We start from the raw sequence: 18,949 nt of genomic DNA on the forward strand, positions 1-18,949 counted from the left end.
CCCCCCCCATCCCCCCCCCCCCCCCCCCCCCCCACCCCACTATCTAACAGCTCAGGAGAGAATCAGAGACCGGGGCGGCATGGCGACAGGGGAAAGAAATACAAAAAAGACGACAAAAGGCAACTAAAATCAGCCGCATTTATGCTACTGCTGCCGCAACACACCAGGACCTGATTCCTTCAGCTCAAATGATATTCTCCGCCTCTTTTCACAAAAACACAAATCAACTCTGATACTATGCTAATGATGCCCATGCACCCCTGCATTTCCACTTACAGTGTCCCCATGGTTGCTGTGCGGAACACTGTTTCATGCAGCACTCTCCACCTCTTTTTCCTTCTCTCTCTCTCTCTCTCCTTTCCTAAGTGCTGAATCTATCTTCCCCTCGCTGCCATTGTCATGACACCCCCAATAGACCCACTGGCTTGGAAGTTAGTTGCGGGCAAAGTTGTGGTGAGAGATTAACTTTGCAGGATTAGGTGGGTTAATTAATAGATGGCTGCTGCTCATTGTTTTGTGCTCACGCTGTAAGAAGCCACCCAAGAGAAGCGCTGCAGCATTAAATCAATTTCATGGCCCTTTTATTACTGAGGAGATAAAGCCAATATTTAGCTTTCAATTCTTCACAATTATTGGGCCCCTGCTTTGCCACTTGAGTGGCTGCGCTTGGCTGGGGACAAGGACACATCTGTTTATGAGCTGTGGAGGCCCGGGGGCCTTGGTGTCCGGACTCCGGGGAACTGTCCTCAGCTTTCTCTCCTCAAGCCTGTGGCAAAGAAATTCAGCCTTCTTCAGGAGTGCACACAGAAAGGAAGAAAGATTAGACCTTTAGAGAGATGAGGACTGTCGAGAATCTCATAGATATTTCACCCTCTTCAAGCAAAAAGAAATACATTTTCTCAACACAAGAGAAGAGGTTCATATATGCACAACAACAACTGTTGCAAATATCTCCAGAAATTTTCGAGCCTTAGGTGTTCGCCCGAGAGATGGGAGATGGGAGACGTGACTCACGTGACCTGACTCAAGTCAGACCCGAGCTGCAAATTTGAAGACTAGAGACTTACTTAACTAACATTAATAAAAGACTCAATGTGAATTTGACTTGGTATTCATGACACGAAAGGACTCAACTTTTGTTTAATCAAATATTTGCACTCTACCCCATATTGAGATGTTAAATTTTGTTCTTGAAACATGATTGGTTAATTTCAAGTGCAATGCACGCAAACCTGGAAACCTGCTAGGATTTGGCAGACCAGCTGTGGCCAACACAAGTAGCAGCTGTCATAGAGGAGGATAGTCCAAAAATATTAAATTTGGATTCAAGAATTATGTTTTCAATGATGGCAGGAGGAAGAGAACATTGGTTTGCAAGGTCTATAGCTCAAACATCAGTGACGCAACCACCACAACATCCAACTTCAACCACAAAACCCACAAAGGAAGGTACATGAATGTGTCTTTTTAGCTAGCTTATTGGCAGGACAAAAGTTAGCTAGCTAACTTAAACAGACTGCATGTTTTTGTTAATGCTGAAACTAGCACTTAACTTTTCATGACCACTGTCTTTTTACTGATTAAAATGTGGAAAACTGGGGTAGATCATTAGACTTTAATATGACTTGTGTCTTGCTTAAATTATAGCAACAACTTGACTTCCTGATTCTCAACACAGACACCGATCTCCCTACTAAAAAACTTTCACTTAATTTGTAGTCAATGTCGTCGCAGCTTTGACATAAACTTGCATTTTTTATCCATCCAAAACCACTGTTTGCAAATACTGACCAACATTCAGAACTACTGTATGTCTCCATATCCTTCCTTCCCTTAAATAAACTTTCAGCTAAGGTAACTTGCCAAACAGAATGATGTGTCCAATTCATGGCATTGTCAGTTCTGTACTGAAGGAGCACAATGTGCATTCATAGCATATGAGTCTCTATTTTCATGACAGTGCATAGCACATACTGCCGCTTTATGCCTGTAAAGTAGCACTTTTCTTGGGTGCACACCAGCTCTTTTCTACCTGCACCTGTATTTTGTGAGTCTCTGTGAACTTGACTGTACTGAAGTAGGAGGAGAGACGCAGTAGGGGCAGTGTCACGGTGATCAAACAGCACAGTGCAATTTTTGTGTCAAGGTTCCCTGGTATTTTTGTTTGCACCGACTGCCTGTGCAGGCCAGGTCAAAAGCTTTGTTTTCTCTATTATAAAACTGTCAAAGCACTTTGCTGAATATCGTACTGCTTTTAAAGGAGAGAAAAAGAGGTGATGCAATTGGTCATATTAATTCTAGCCCCCATCATGACCGGTGATGATGTACTCCTCCTAATGTCAACATGTTTTCGAGTTGCTCTGCGGTTGCGTCGCACGCTTTTAACAACAAAATTGCCAAAAGTCAGTCACTATGCCCTGAGATACCAGGCCCCATATTGCCTGCATTTGCACTGTTAGCTGCTCTTTAGAGTATGTGTGCTTCATCTAGTTTAGATGGAAGGAAGGTGAATCATATGTCATATGATCTTAACTTGTGCTAATAGGCTCCTAAAATTCTAAACATTAGATCTGATTATTCTCTCGATGCACTATTTCTAACACTTTTCAGCAGATCTTTATGGCATGCTGCCTTTCTGGCCACTTTCTGATCCTATTACTCGGAAAACGTCACAATGAAAAGTTGTTGCATTATGCATCAATAAGGTCCTATTTATGTCCTACCAGTCTGACAACAGCTTGACTGATGTTAATGTAATCTGTACTGTTCTTTGGCCCAAAACTGCCAGCAGCAGCTCCCCCGTCATTGACAAAGGAGCTCCATCAGTCACAGAGCACTCCACTCATTTCTGCTATAAGAAGAACTGTCAGCTCTCTAATGCACAGGAGGAGCCCAGGGACAGCTGATACTCTACGGACGGCCCTATGGATGAAGTAGCCTATGCCCGCATTTCATATCTCTGAAACTAAAAACTAATAGGACTTCATGTAGCACAGTACTGAGATTTAGAGAAGGACTTACACAGTGTGAATAATGTGCAGCATCAAAGTTTTTCTTTACCAAGATTTTAGTTTAACATTACACCAAACTGTCATAAAAAAAAAAAAAAAAAAAGCTAATGAGAAAGACATTCCATGCTTATTAAATTGGAGTGCAATTAACCGGGGTTAGCTTGCTGGCTAACAGAGTTTCATGCTACGCTGGTTCAAAAAGTAGCTTTATGAACAAGGCTTTCAGCCTGAAGCTAGTCGGTTTTGGGGGCAGACAGGAGGAGTGAGACAGATGAACAGTAAAGAGCAGAGATGAGTGAGACAGATGAACAGAGGAGGGCAGCAGCTACATCAGTAGAAGAAGAAGACAAAGAGATGAAAGGACAAATGGAATAAGGAATTGAGGAAGAAATAATGCCACGACACAAGTGTCTAATTCATCCTCATGGAATTCTGTAAGGTGTTTTGAGCACAGAATTATTTTACGAAATGAGATTTTATTACATTCTGGTAAAACATAATAGCCACACCTACAATAAAGCACTACTATTCTACACCACTAAATCAGTGGTAATCTTACAAATGAAAATATTTATTCTGAAAACAAAACTAAGGGTAGAAAAGTGATCTACATTTCTTACATTGGATAATACAGAGATACTGTGGTGTTAAAATACTCACCTAAAACTCGGGCATTAATTTCACCACTATGTAAATATGAAGTAACAGTACAAACAACACACAAACATACAAAAAAACTAGAATAACCACTTGGCGGTTGCATTCTTCTGCCAACCAGTCAAGATACAGGTTGCACCAGTGTCTGTCCATCGTCATACGTAGCCACTATGGTTGACAATGCTTCAAATATGGATTTTGCTGCAAAAAAAAAAGCTACCAATTCCAAAACATGGATGCTTCACACACATCTATAACCTCACAGCACAGAAGATTTATACAATCAGCACAGTTTCAAGGTAGACACTCGAGATTAGTGTCAAATATCTGACCAAATGTCTCCCCTATCTGTTCATGAGATATGGCGTTAAAGTGCGAAAGTGTTTTTGCAGGACATTATGATGTCACAGTGAAGTTGACCTTTTGGAAATAAAATGTCATTACTTCATCATTTTATCCGAAAAGACATTTGTGGAAAATTTTGTCATAATTTGAGTAGGGATTCTTGGGTTATGGCCAAAAATGTGTTTTGTGAGGTCACAGTGACCTTTGACTACCAAAATCCAATCAGTTCATCCTTGAGTTTAAGTGGACGTTTGTGCCAAGTTTGAAGAAATTCCCTCAAGGCCTTCTTGAGATATTGGGTTCAAGTGAACGGAACTGGTGTACAAACGGACAACAAGCAAATATAATGCCTTCAGCTACAGTTGTCACCGGCCTGCAGGGATAACAAAATTAAAGTATTTGTTTCCTCTCAGAGTGTTAAATTATTGTTAAGTTGTAGTTTCATTTTCTACAATAGCAGGCCAGGCAGAATGACACTAGCTGCAGTGATGCATAATAATTTTGCAAGTAAGGCCTTCCATGTAATTTGTTAAGTTTCTAATACAGTCTACTACAATGAAAATAAGTGATTTCACAGTCAGTAGCTACTTGCTACTTGGTAATTATCTTTAGATTTTTCTATTTTGAATTTGCTTCATATGAGTGTTGACGAATCACTCATATAGGTGTCACTGCTGACTGCAACTCAATGTAGAAAATGTGAGAAAAATATAAGAAATCCTACAGGAGATGCATGTTTTTCCTGTCACTGTATGACAGTAAGAAGGACAAGCCAGCGGAAATAAGTCTGTTGATAAGTCATAGCAGAGGCAGCCAAGCACACTGCCGCCCTCTCACAGGAGGAGGGAGGCATTCTGTCAGAGATGGAAAACTGACTCCACTTCACATTTTGCTTCATCAATAACCTTTGATAAGATGCGGAGAAACACATACAGACAAATAAACAAAACAAAAGAAAATATATATATATATTTATATATATCAAAGTTACAAAAGAGACAGGCACCTAGCAAGACATCTTTTCATCTCCAGACTGACAAGTGTCCCATTGTTGTCATCCTTCAGCGCTACTTTGTTGTTGTTGAAAGCATCTCTGGGTTGTTGTTATCAAAGGCATAAATCACAGAGCTGGAGAGAGCCAGGTGGCTTTCATATGAACTGCTGCACACATGCTCATGTCTCACCTCTCCTCTGATCAACGGAGACCTACAGTACACACAGAGATTTCCCCCCACATAAAATACAGAGACTGCTGTCTGGGAATGAGCCAGAGAGAGAGAGAGAGAGAGAGAGAGAGAGAGAGAGAGAGAGAGAGAGAGAGAGAGAGAAAAAGCATTTACATGCACACCAATAATTCAATTATAACCAGACTAATGCAATACGCATATTATTGCAACTCTCATGTAAACACCTTAACCGGGTTATCTTACTCGCATTAAGGTCCTAATCAGAGTAAGCATAACTTGATTAACAGAGCTGGGTTGCTTGTCAATCATTCAAATTAATCTTGCCATGTGTACGTCTGCTTTCTTTCGGTGTTTGGATTCTGTGCACGCGCCACAAAGGTCACACAGTGAACAGGATGCCAACTGGTATGTTTGATACAAAATGGCAGAGATAGTGGAAAAATTAAACAAATAACAAAAAGAAATTTAAGTGTAAAATGGCAAGTCAAGAGCTAACACAAAGATGCTCTATAAATCCATCCATACTAATCTGTATGTCCTTTGTCAATAATTCTACATGTCCAATTAAACATCAACCTGAGAGTTACACAGCTCATTTAAACTTGGGGTACGGAGGAAATCAGGTTGCCTTACTTTAACCAAGCAGCATCTGCTGAAGCTAAAAAAATGCAGCCAACGCAGAAGTGCCAAAAACTGCAGTTCCTCAAATGGCCACTTGAGGCTGGGTCCAAAGGCGCGTCAATCCCCATAGACCGCCATGTTACAGTGCCCAACTTTACAGCAGCAATAAACATGTTTATAGCCTGGTACAAAGAACAGTTTTTGTCTCTAGCTAATTCTCCCCTTTATAACAACTGTACAGGTAATAAACTTTTACATAACTGACCTGTTTAAATATTATTAAGGCTCAAAGTATAGATTTAGCCGTAGCTGTCGCTATTTCAGTGTGTTTTCAGGTTATGAAAGTAATTGTAACAATTGGTACCCTAAAAAAAGTCTTGTTCAGCATTTGGTTGCACTAAAAGACTCACTCAGGAATCAGGTGTTCTGTTTTTCCAGAAAATACATTTTGTTTTAATGGTTTTAAGCAAAAGGAAATTAGCATTAGCACTATCACAGTTACCCATAAATGCAAAAGCACCAGGTTAACTAAGCTAGCAGCTAGCAAATGAGTTCTCTCAGGTGACACTTTGCTATTTTCAAAATCCCAAACTTGAGGCCTGAAACAAATGGGTGACTCGCGGTGGCTACGTCCATTAATCTTTAGGTTGTCTATGACTTAACTACACTCTTGAAGGGCTACTCTGCTGATATTACACATCAAGTCCAATTTACTCATCTAGCCTGATGATGTTATCAGGATTATCTCGGCTTGAGCTTGGAAACTAAAGACTTAGAACAGAAAGCATGTGTTACGGACGGGAGGTGTGGAGTCTGAAAGACATTGGCATTTACCTGAGAGGGAGGTTCTAATAAAAGACAAATTGCACTATGGAAATTGTAGGACCTGGTCTTTTTTGGAGCTACGCCCCTACTAGGGACTAAAAGTCAGGATATCATGGCTTGTGATGAATCAATTTTGACCAGTCTTCTTTTGAATCTGTCTCTCATGAGTCCACCAAATTCATGAAAGTGCAAAACTGCTGAATACCTTTAATTTGGGTAATTCTTAATGCAAATATAACAGACTAAGAAAGAGTGTGGAAGTGTTGCAGCTACATAATAATAACACTGAAATAATAATGAAACACACTGAAAATATCACAGAAACATCAAAGCTTATGACCATTATGGGTCATTTTAATAATGGAGTTACATGCCGTAGAAGTAATACAAATAAAGCAACTTTGAAAAGAACTACTGTAAAAATTGAGGCTGCTACAGATAAAGCTACACTTTAATATGATATCCCAGTATCATGAGACACTGATGCTTAGAAGTGGGTTGACATGTCGGTTAGCACAACAGCTGCTCATGTCAACGACTCAACTGCATTTAACAGCTGACCACATGCTTACTGATATAATCACACATGATTTCACTACCGTATGTATACATATGTTGGTCAGTGTGTAAGAGTTTGTTCCTGTGTGTGTCCCTTTGCCTAAGCTGTGGCTCTTTTGTGCCAAAGGTAATGGTTTTTGTATGTAATGAAACCATTTGGCACACTGATCCTTTGCCATTAAGACTTTGTGGCTTCTGACTGGGGAGAGAAAAAGTCAATTACAGAAGTGGAGTGAGCCCAGAGCTCAGCAAAGCCTGGCTTTATGGTAGTAATTGCACACGTATCTTATACCTTTGAACAACATGATGAGGCCAGGAAGGAGATATATTTGGTAAAATTCAAACTGGGTAACCTTTCAAACGCACGGAACAAAAATCCACCACGCTGCAGGGAAACTACTCTGCCCATTTACAAGACATAGTCATGAACTAAAATTAGTTTGACACCCTCAGTCACATCATACTGTTCACTGTAACCATTACAGTGTATTCTGAATCCATGCACCACACAAACATGGGTGCTGAGGAGAGCAGTGTGTCTTGTAAAGCTGCCATACCGCAGATGGTAAACATATAATGTGTTTCCTGTGGAGAAATCCACAGGAAGGTCAGAGGTGAGCTGAGGCTGATAGAGACCAGCCTCACTGGAGCTAGTAGGGACTGAGTGATTTGCTCAAGGACACTTCAGCAGGGTGGATTCTTGCTGGAGAGGGGTCTCGACCCAGAGCCCTTCAGCTGAAGAGCAGTCTCCACACTCACTATGTTGTTTATCAAAACTAGCATAATGAATTGCAGATTGCTTTACCAGCTTCTATATTATATAATGTATACTAGCTAGATAGACATCTTTAACTCTAAATGAATCAATAGTAAATCAGAATTAATAGAAATACTTAATATTTTATAATAATGTTGCTCACAATACCCTCAACTTGGAAATAACTCCAGCTTCCAAAACTGCAAACTTGGCACACACATCACACAGCTGTACACTGTGTGTGAGTGACTGTGATGTGGTGTAGAGAGCTCAGGAAGAGCTCAGTGTCTTTTACTTCAATTCTCAGTGACAAGAGCGCTGCTTCTTTGTAGCTGAAGTGCATGGCAGCATAGCATCAAAGAGGACAAACTAGGCTCTTTATTGAAGTGCAGCCGCACTTTCGACCTCTTCTTTGTACTCCTTCCCATGCACTTCAGCAAAAAGGAAACGGCTCCTATGCTGCAGAACTGATCTAAACACATTCTGCTTCCACACAAGCCCCAATATACCTCTAAGTCACTCACACTCACTCACACACGCACGCACACACACACACGGAAGCATGCATGCACGCACACACGCACACAGTGGTTAAAGAAAAAGGAATGAAGAGCGAAACAATAAAGTGTGGAGAAAAAAATGCATTTCAAAAAGTGAAGGGGAATCTGCCAGAACAGATAAGGCATAAACACTAAAATCCATTCGGTCCTGGAAAACAGTGACACTGGTTTACCGATGGGACAGGGTCTTGGTTCACAACCCTCATATTCAAGGCAGTTCATGATGGTGACTTAAATAGAGAGAGACAGACAGGGAGGACACAGATGTCTGACCTTGCAGTGGTGCTTATGTAATGGTCTGCTTCAGTGCATTTAACTGCAGTGCTCCTTTCCAACCTGGGATCAGTGAAGGCAACATGTCTCTGCAGTCCAATCTCCTCTGACATCAATTCTGACACTCAGAGAGTATGAAAAGGTCCTGTGAGCTCTGAGTGAATCAGTTGTTATGGCCCTGCCTGTGTGGTCCCCATGGAGCCAATCATACTAATTAAACTAGACTACTTAAGCCTCCTCTCATTAGTGTCCAAGTAAACAGCCTTAATTTTTTATGCATTTTAATGCCCATCTCCCAGTTCTGAGGGTGGTAGTGGAGGGGACAGATGAGTGATGAAGGGGGGTAATTTCAGGTTTTCTCAAACGAAAAGTGAGTGCATTAAGTGTCATTTCACCATTCAAGTTAAATATGTGTTTGTGGATTTGCACTGATCGGGGTGAACTTGCTTCTGCAGGAACTACTAATGCCGAGTGAAAATAAAATACAGTGTATTAATGTTAGTCATAATAAGAAGTGGCTTTGCCGACGCTATTTCATGAATATGATTTTATAGCCAAGTTCAAATACTTGCAGACTCCATTATATTTTAGCCGGCTCTATGCACTGCAGTTACACAATCTACCACTGCTCCAGATAGCAGGGGCAAGTAGGGTAACATGTGGCACGGCCCAAAAATAGCACTGCAACACTGGCTTCCACTTGATTACTGGAGCTGTAATGTTTCCACATACAGAAGAAGTAAGCACAGGGCTGTGCACTATGATCATGAATATACACTATGTATGCATGTTGATATACATGTATGCATGTTTCCATGCACTGGGAAAGAGTGGATGAGAGGAACTGGAGGGCTATTAGCACAGTCAGCAGGAGGGAGGAATGGAGGAATAGAGGGAAAGGAGGGGGCAGCTGGGTAGACACCTAGCAAGTACCCAACTTGCTGGGCCTGGAGCTCTCGAACAGTGGGTGGGATCAAAACAACAGGCAGCAGACACAGAGCATGGTCTCACAGACACACATATTGTACTCCTCTGCCCACTCTCATGTCTGTGCTCCTTTTCTGTCCTCCTGCTGGTCTCCAGCAGTGTCCGAAGGTGGCAGCCATGTATGAGGCAGGGCAGCTCAAGTTTCATTTCTAGACCAGCAGCACAACGGTCATAATGAGACATAATGAGCTTTAGCGTTGCCACTCTGCCTCTTACAGCAGCTCATCTTCCCCACCACAGGAACCTAGACAGTGGGTCTCCATGGCAGACTGTTTGCCTGCTTCAGTATGGGAGGATGTGTCTGCTGTCCTAGGGTGAGTTAAGACCTGGGCAAATGAGGTGAGCCTTCTCTTCCACTTTCAGGAAATAGCCAGCCTTTCAGCGTTGCCTGTGTCAGAGTGCAGTAGCTGTTTTTTGCAGAGACAGGTGCACACGCACCCGAGGAGGCACACGTGGATGTGCACGTGACCTGACGTGTATGCATGTGAGCATGCAGACAGGCCAGGACACACTGCATCTAAACAAAAAAATAAAATCATAACAGCAAAGCATAAATTAACAAAACCACTTGTCCTCCTGTACGGCACTGAGGGGCATGTTGGTGAAGTGCTGCCTCACTTGTTGAATCCATACAGTCCCTCTATGCCATGTCCGGCTAGTCTATAGTGTTTGTCTGACACTAAAGCAAATGCACATAAACCATATTTTAGGTCCGTTAATGGAGAGCAGAGCTGATCTGAGAGCAGTCGAGCTCTATGACTGCACACACAGAAGTAGACAGGGCGTGACATACAGTGCTGTCCACTGACGTCAGAGCAGCACACTCACTACTGTCACAGGCAACAGAGTCATGGCCCGGGGAGCTCAGAGAGTCTGCATGTGCAAATGTGTATGAGTGTGCAGTCAGCATTGCTGTGGAGACAGTGAGTCAGAGAGGCAGACAGGCAAGCAGAGACAGGCCCCTGGTAAAGTCCCTCCACCTCCTTTGCCTTCATACGCAGCCTTGAAGAGTCTTTGATTGTGTCAGTTTTATGCCTGTGTGTGTGTGTCTATCCAAGTGTGTGAGAGAAAGATGCGTTGTGCATGGTCGTTGGAGTGTGCGAGGTCACGACGCTCCTCGTCAGGCCCTATTTTAAGGCCTGCGACTCATGGAGTGCCCCGGCCTCCACAGACCCATTGGGCTAATGATCAGCCTTGGCAATTAAAGTCAATCTGTGAGTCAGTGTGGCATCAGGAGGGCCATCTGCTTCCAGCCCTGTAGCACTCACTCTGGCCTGTGGGACCACTTGCTGGGGTCACAGCTCACCCAGCTTGTAGAGAGATGGTCACAGGATCTAAGGAACAATCTGCTGTGTAACTCCAGTTCAGTAGAGACCTGTTCTACAGATAGCACCGCTGTGTGTGCCGCCGTCATGTCTCAAGAGTGCAGTAAAAACACAAACAGTGGGATCTGTCTTATGGAGGACAATGTTGCATGCACCCATGGCACAGGTAAGCTCCTCATCAGCCTCAGGCCAGTGATTTTTTCCACCTGCTCCAGTACTGCAGCCAAGAAGTGGGGTACTTATTGTACTGAAATGGGAAATATAAGATGTCTGAATACTTAAGAGAGCTTCAGATCTGCTGATAATGACTGCACATGGTGTCCCAAACTACATCATCATCCATACAGGAAGTAATGAACTATAGCCAGAAAGAAGAGAGTTTCATTGGACAGAAAGTTTGAAACAGCATCTTCCACACTTTTAATTAGTGGGATACTCGGGTCAACTTTGATACAATTTATGTGGATCCACGAGACTGCAACAGTTCTGAAGCAAACCAGTTTGCGCATCTGCATCTGGAGATAACAGTGCTGAAATGAACATAGCGGAGTTCTTGAAGTCACACTTTAGCTGCATGTAAATACATTTTTAGTTTGTCTTTGATTCCAACATTGTGATGAAGTGTTGCAGAAAGACTTTAATGCCTGAGGGCCTTTACTATGAAAAAGAGCGAGAGGAGTTTGCTTTAACACCATGTTGACAAAGGGAAAGATTTTCTCGAAGGTTCTTTCTTGTGTTCGCTTCCGCTCATCAGCACAGCTTTGTCCTATATGTCCTTATTATACACATCACCACACACCCACCATGCCTTTTCGTCCTTGACCCCAAACCTTGCAGAAGCTTCCTTTGCTTCAAAAAGTTCATATCTCTATATAGTCCACGTCAACACCTTTCCATCTCCCAACAGCAGACGGTTGCAAAACCCTGGGAGGCTAACTGGTGGTTCAAGCCAATGCCCTGGATGTGACCTCTGGTGCATTTATCATATGCTTGGCTGGCTCTGCCCCAGTTTATAGGGGCATGCAGCCCCCAGGAACAGTCACTATTATACCAGTTGCACAGGTCAGCAGCTTTCTTTCCCTATAGCCCACCTCCTGAGAGGACAGCTGCTCCCTATATCTTTATATTCCCCTCCTACAGGAATAAGGGGCAAAAGGCCAGCAGCCTTCATTTCACTGTTACTTAAAGTAGCAGAGAGCAACATGCACCTTTTATAGGTTTAACCCTAACCCATGCAACATCTGTCACTCTGTGCAGGACAATTCATACTGTAACAACGGTTGCCAAGTAAAAAAACAACAACCAAAAAACAAAACAAAAAAGAATTACCGCCTTGCGGTTCTTTGCTTCCACCAAACAGTCGCACTGCAGTTACAATTCACATCCACCTCTCTCCAGACTTACATGTAGCCATGGCAGTTGGCAATGCTTCAAATATAGACATTGCTACAAAGAAGCTACATATTCTCTCACACAGCTACATGTTCACGCACATCTTCAACCCAACAGCACAGAAGATCTATACAACACAGTTTCATGATGGACAGGCATAGTGTCACCATGTCAGTATCTCACCAAATGTCTCCCCTTCTGTGTCTGAGATATGGCATTGAATAATGGCCAAAAATCTGTTTTTGCAGAACATTATGATGTCACAGTGAAGTTGACCTTTGACCATCATGTCATCATTTTGTTCTATTAGACATTTGTGTGAAATTTTGTCATAATTAACATTTGAATTCTTGAGTTATGGCCAAAAACATATTTTGTGAGGTTTAAGTGACCTTGATGTTTGACCACCAAAAACTAATCAGTTCATCCTTGAGTCCAAGTGGATGTTTATGCAAAATTTGAAAAAATAAATAAATAAATAAATCCCCCCAGGCCATCTTGAACATCTCATGTTCATAAGAATGACATACACACAAGGTCACAATGACCTTGACCTCTGACTACAAAAATATTCTCAGTTCCTCCTCAGTCGAAGTGGATGTTAATGTCAAATTTAAAGAAATTCCCTTGAGGTGTTCCATGAGAATGAGATGGATGAGGTCAAAGTGACCTTGTGCTTTGAACTTTAACCACCAAAATCTAACCAGGTCATTGTTGAGTCCAAGTGGGTGTTTGTGCTAAATTTAAGGAAATTCCCTCGAAGCGTTCTTGAGATATCATGTTCCCAAGACGGATAGATCGACTAACAACACGAAAAAAAATAATGCCTCTGCTTTCGACAGCACAGGGGCATAAAAAGCTTCATCTATTACTTTTTAGTTGCATGGACTTACAATTCCCAAATGGACTAATCATTTTAATCATTTGCTGGTTGAAAATATTCTGACAGCTTAATGTTTTCTGCTCATTAATGTTTCTTTTCAGGGGATTGTCCTGGTTCTCTAACATCTGACAAAGACTTTGTGAGATTTATTTATATTTCAAAAACTGAGAGACCCAAAGATGTAACTTGTTTCCATATTGCTTAGCTTTCCTGCCTGCCTCTCAAAACTGGGGGTGTGCCGACCGCCATCTACTGTGGATAATACACTGACTATGGATGAGTCCCTCGTACAAGCCCACTTCAAAAAATCCAAACTTTCCCTCAGTAACTTGAATCAGGACAACTCAACAAGGGCAGACATGTGGGTGGTTATGGCAGCCAAACCCCTCATCTTCTGCGTATGGGTCGGTCTTGTAGCCAACCAGGCCACCCTGCAGGTTTTCATACTCACTCATAAGCACCTGCTGGGCTGGGCCCTGTTTACATCCACACAGAAAAAAGAAATCTACTCCACACTGATTTAAGGCTTTTGAAATGGCATTTTCTGTCACTTAGATATGATGGAGTGTGCTGTTGTTTCTAAGGCATGGTTGGTTGGTGGAGTTGCAGATACAGGGGGATGGAGGCTACCGCGGCGCTATCCCACACTTCATATCTGACGGGGAAACAGATCTGACACAGATGAAGCGTGTGACAAGAAAAGGATATGGCAACAAGACAAGAAAAACAGATGGAAAAACCAATCCACCAACTCCAACAAACTTACCCAAACACCACACAAGCATTAGTTATTTGAATGTGTTGTGAGAAAGACATACAAGATCCAATTCTTTTTTTTTTTAAAGGATACTGTTAAGGTAACTGGTAAGTCTTGTGTTCTCACTGCACCCTTGCTACACTTACCGCTGCCCTCTCCCCTCCTTAATCATCCTTTCTCTCCGTTCTTTTACTACTTAAGAGGCTGACTCACTGGACCTGAATTGCTGTTTGTCTGTCATGACATCTGGAGTAGCTGGATGACTGAGTGTTATGTCTTTCTCTCACTCAGTCTGTGTCTCTCCCCTGATGGGACCCCACTGACATCTTCATCCGTGGTTTTTCAGTGTAGCATAATGACCTCCTACTAGCAGCCCTAATGGAGCCATAATGGTCATTTATGCCAGGGGAGGCTCTGAGGGCACGGCTGTGGAGGCAGCGAGTCGCACAGGAAGACGGGCGAGTGGAGAGAAGCTCCTGGTTAAGTCCCTCCACCTCTGCCTCTTCCCTTCATACACATTTCGGTCTTTGTATAAATACAGCTTTTCTGTGTGTGTTGAGTGTGTGTGTGTGTGTGTGTGTGTGTGTTCAACTGTGCATTCATGTGCGTGCAATGAAAGGAACCGATACAAGACTGGTTAACAACAGACAGCATAATATGAATGTATCAGGGGTGTTTCCCTGCTTTTGATGTTCACTTCTATAGCTTATTCACATGCATAATGCACATATGCACACTACATTTTCTTTTTTAATTACATTTCTGCTCATACAGATGAGCTTCCTATTCATGCATACATCATACACACAATGGAGTACACCACCACTCTCAAACCTCTCTTCTGTATTTGCTACCACTACTGGCGGAAACTATACTGTACATAAATTACAGCGCATAAACTTAACTTGCACTTATTGCTATTTTCTTTCTAGCCATTTGCATTTTAATATGCACGGTAAACACAAGGACCATCCTCTGTATACAGTTTTAGCCTAGGGTAATCTTTAAAAAAGAGTGCTCTCTGTTAGAGAGCAGTTCAACGTACTGTAAGGATGTGATCAAATAAAATACTCCTTTAAATGTGGCTTTAAACGCCTTAATCACGTGAGGTCCTCCAAACTAGACACCTCATGCTTTAAATGCAGCACATCTTGGGTTGTTCCCCTGGGGGCTGCAAGTTGAATAATACAATAGCACATTTATCAGATAGCTAATGCTAATTAGACCGTTGCATGGAAACGAGAATAATGTACAATAATGTTCCTCATGTCCCGTCAGCTCCTGGTTTCTCTGTTTCTAGCGATACTTACACAGCTGTGTTTTAGGTTTAAAGCTACAGTAGGTAACTTTTATTAAAATAACTGTTTGTCCTATTTGCTGAAACTGTCACTATATCCTGACAGAAGAACATTAGACCGATAATTTGTGAAATGATCAGGTTCCTCTGGCTCCTCCTAGTGCTCCTAAAGGCACTGCAATAATCCACTGTTCCTGAACAAAAACAACCAATCAGAGCCAGCAGGAGTTACTAACACATGTCTATCACTGCTCATGCACACACTGTTCTGCCAGCAACAGTGTTCATGGTAAAGACAAGTAAACAGAGCAAGACAGACAATGAAAAGCTGTCACTTTCACTCCTCCTGGCTCTGATTGGTTGTTTCATTCAGGCACGGTGGATTCTTGCTAATGCCATTAGGAGCACTAGGAGGAGAAAGAGGAATCTGATTTTTTTTCCACAGATTATCTGTCTCATGTACGGTCAGGATATAATGACATTTTAAGCAAATATGACAAAAAGTTATTTTTTATTATAGTTACCTACTGCAGCTTTAAGTCTGAACAAATAACATCCTATCTAATCCATTAGTTATCTTCATTTAAAATGTCAAGAAAAGATATGATCATCTTACTGTAGGTTTGATCTCCTCAGGCAGTTTTATTAACCTCTACTCAGATGGGATTGGAAAAAAACAGACATGGCATGAATTCATGGACAGCGTGAAATAAATGTAGCTTCTCTCAAAATGGAAAAATGACAAAAAGGATCTTAATTTCAACAAAACTTTTCCTTCTCTGAACCTATCTGAAAATCAGTGCCGTCCCACTGTTCATAACTGTAGTATCTAGGGAACGGTGCGCTCTTTAATGTCTGATAGACTCAAAGTGAAGTCCTTTTGTACCTCATTTTGATTCAAAGATACTTTCAATTTTAGTCTGCTCTTTGTAGCCGGATAAATGTTAGCTCTGAAGTCTGATCATTTAAGTCAAGTTCTGTAATGCTGATGTGTGCTGTATTTGCATACTTTGATTTCTGCCCCAGCTGCCATCCAGGATGAGCAGAGCACTGTATGACACTGTTTATAATGGAATGGTTACTTTCAGGTTTTTTTGAGCTAATACGGACATTTCTAAAAAGCAGTTGCAATTTTAATAAAACTCACTGAGGGTGTACGGCAGGGACGCTCACTCGCTTTGCCAGGGGGCCACTTTTTTAATAAACAGACATTAATAATATTTATCAGTATATAAAATAAATGAATTGCCTGTTTTTAACCTTTTGACCATTGATGTCCTCACCCATTTTTGACAAGAGGCTAATCCAGTCACAGCAGCCCCACACAGGTCGAGGGAATGCAGGGGCGTTTCTAGGGTTTGAGGGCATTCAGGGCTCAGATGGGGGGCCTTTTTTTTTTTTTTTTTTTTAAATAAACAAGCTCTATTTTGATGCTGTTGTATGCACTCTGGCACCGTATTACATTCAAAGAAAAAGAAAAATATTCCAATGTAAACTCATTTATCTTCAGTGTGAATTCAAAAACGACTGGCAGGCCACCCAGCACCTTACGTTGGGCCAGATTTGGCCCACAGACTGCAAGTTGAGTATTACTGCTGGTGTACTGTTTTTTCTACAATACTAAGAGGTTAGGAACATTATTTGTCATTCTATTTACATTTATAATGAAAAATGTAAAAAAAAAACAAAAAAAAAAGTAAAATGAAAATATTTACATTATATTTTTGATTGAGGAATGCCACTTTAAATTTGTCATATTAACGACACACCCTCACTGATTCTACTGCCTGTGTGTTCAGCTGTATGTTCATAGGCAGCTGTATGTGGGCTCCACAGCAGAAAATGAACTGAAGCTACATGACTGACATGTCAACTACCTACCTTAGCTCAGCCTAAGTGATACTGATACCTACATTTACAGATATGTACTACCCCGACATCACTCTAAAGCTATCTGACAGTTTTATACAGGACACCTGCCAATTTTGTCATCTCACTATAACAGCGTATTTATTACTGCATCCAGTTGATGATAGTAACAGAGCAGCAGCTGTTAAAGGGTTGGTTCACTTAAACTGCAAACAAAGATATTTTCTCACCTCCATAGCATTGGGGGTGGCAGCACAATTCTCAGAGGCTGATATCTTTAAACCTAAGCAAATAAAATCTCACGTATTTCTATGGCTGAATACCAGAAGATATACAGCACATGGAAGAATATGATTTGATTGTAATTTTGGTGAATCTACCGTTTAAGTAGACTGGGAATGCAGGATGGCTCGAGCGTGGTGCTAACTATTGTGTTCCCCTTTTCAGTAATGCAAATATGTCAATCAGCTTGATTAACACTCCTCCAGGAAACGGGGTTTATCGCAGTGCCAAACATCACTTTTTTTCCATCTTTTTTTGGAAGCTTGTCCTGGGTGTGTGCAAAAGATTTCTGGGAAAAGCAAAGATAATGCTCAATTCAGAGGGAGTGACTGGAAATATGAAGATTCAGCAACAACTCAAGTGTGAAAGTGTCAGGAATATTAGCATTATTTTCTTTTAAAATCACATGACGACAGCAGTGCAATAACACCAGTCTGAGGGACTGGTGTTATTCAAGAGTAAAGGCAGTAACAGCTCCATAGGTCTTCATCTTTTACAGGATGTTAACAACCACATGGAAATGCAACGTGACAACACTCACATATCACATTTCACATGTCACATTTGCATAAATACATTACACTCCCCTCTGCTTTTATTTGACACTGACAATACCACTGCTTGCCGTCAAGGTTCTGATTGCATAACAGCCCATTCTGAGAAAATGTTCTGACATTTTTTCATCACAATAGGATCAGACAGACAATGACTGTCACAGGTCATTGTGTATCACTCTGTTACGAGTCACTTGTTAGAGACGGGCTCTACTAACAAACAAATCACTGTAAAGCTGAGAGAAATGTGTTCCTTAAACATAATAAACTATCAACTAATTGTATCCACTGATACAAAGAAAAGCTCTGATGAATGAAAAAAAAAGACTTCTTGTTCTTGTGATGTTGCAAATCATTTGTTACACCTCCTTACCATTTGTAATTCTGAGGTAATGGAAAACATTGCTGCCTTCTTGATTGTCACTACACATGCAGGATGCAAGCATAATGCTGAAACCATGCTGCCACGAGGTAAACAGCGTGTGATTACAGCAGTGAATATAAAGTATAGCTTGGAATTTAAAAACTGAGCAAAAATCAGAGAAGGCGTCTTTATGAAACACTTCAGTTCTCTTTCTGTTATCAGTGTCAATACATTCTGTAATAGCTAAAAAATAAAAAGTGCCTAAAATATGTGCAAAGATTATTCCTATACACAGAATTTCTATCCTTGAAGTGCAACCAAAAATTTGAAGATTTAGTAAATTTTATATTTCGTGAGGACCTTGTAATATTAACCTTGCAGCTGATTTTCCAATCTTGAAATTTTAAGCAAAATGCTGCTTGAATTTCTGCTCTGCAATTAAAGG

At 41.4% G+C, this 18,949-nt stretch overlaps 1 protein-coding gene across 15 annotated transcripts in view; it reads right to left on the reverse strand.

The window, feature by feature from the left end:
- msi2b (musashi RNA-binding protein 2b) overlaps positions 1-18,949 on the reverse strand; it is a 299,715-nt gene that overhangs the window by 32,407 nt on the left and 248,359 nt on the right. The window contains exon 11 of one of the 15 annotated variants that reach the window (XM_050034964.1): positions 4,928-5,269. The exons of 13 other annotated variants lie outside the window; for them this stretch is intronic. In XM_050034964.1, the coding sequence (XP_049890921.1) occupies positions 5,220-5,269 (50 nt within the window). In that variant the 3' untranslated portion in view covers positions 4,928-5,219. Of the gene's footprint in view, positions 1-4,927; positions 5,270-18,949 lie in introns of those variants that run through there. One more of the 15 variants, XM_050034973.1, reaches the window with a different exon arrangement.

This window comes from Epinephelus moara, chromosome 3 (assembly GCF_006386435.1).
Source record: "Epinephelus moara isolate mb chromosome 3, YSFRI_EMoa_1.0, whole genome shotgun sequence".
NCBI lineage: Eukaryota > Metazoa > Chordata > Actinopteri > Perciformes > Serranidae > Epinephelus > Epinephelus moara.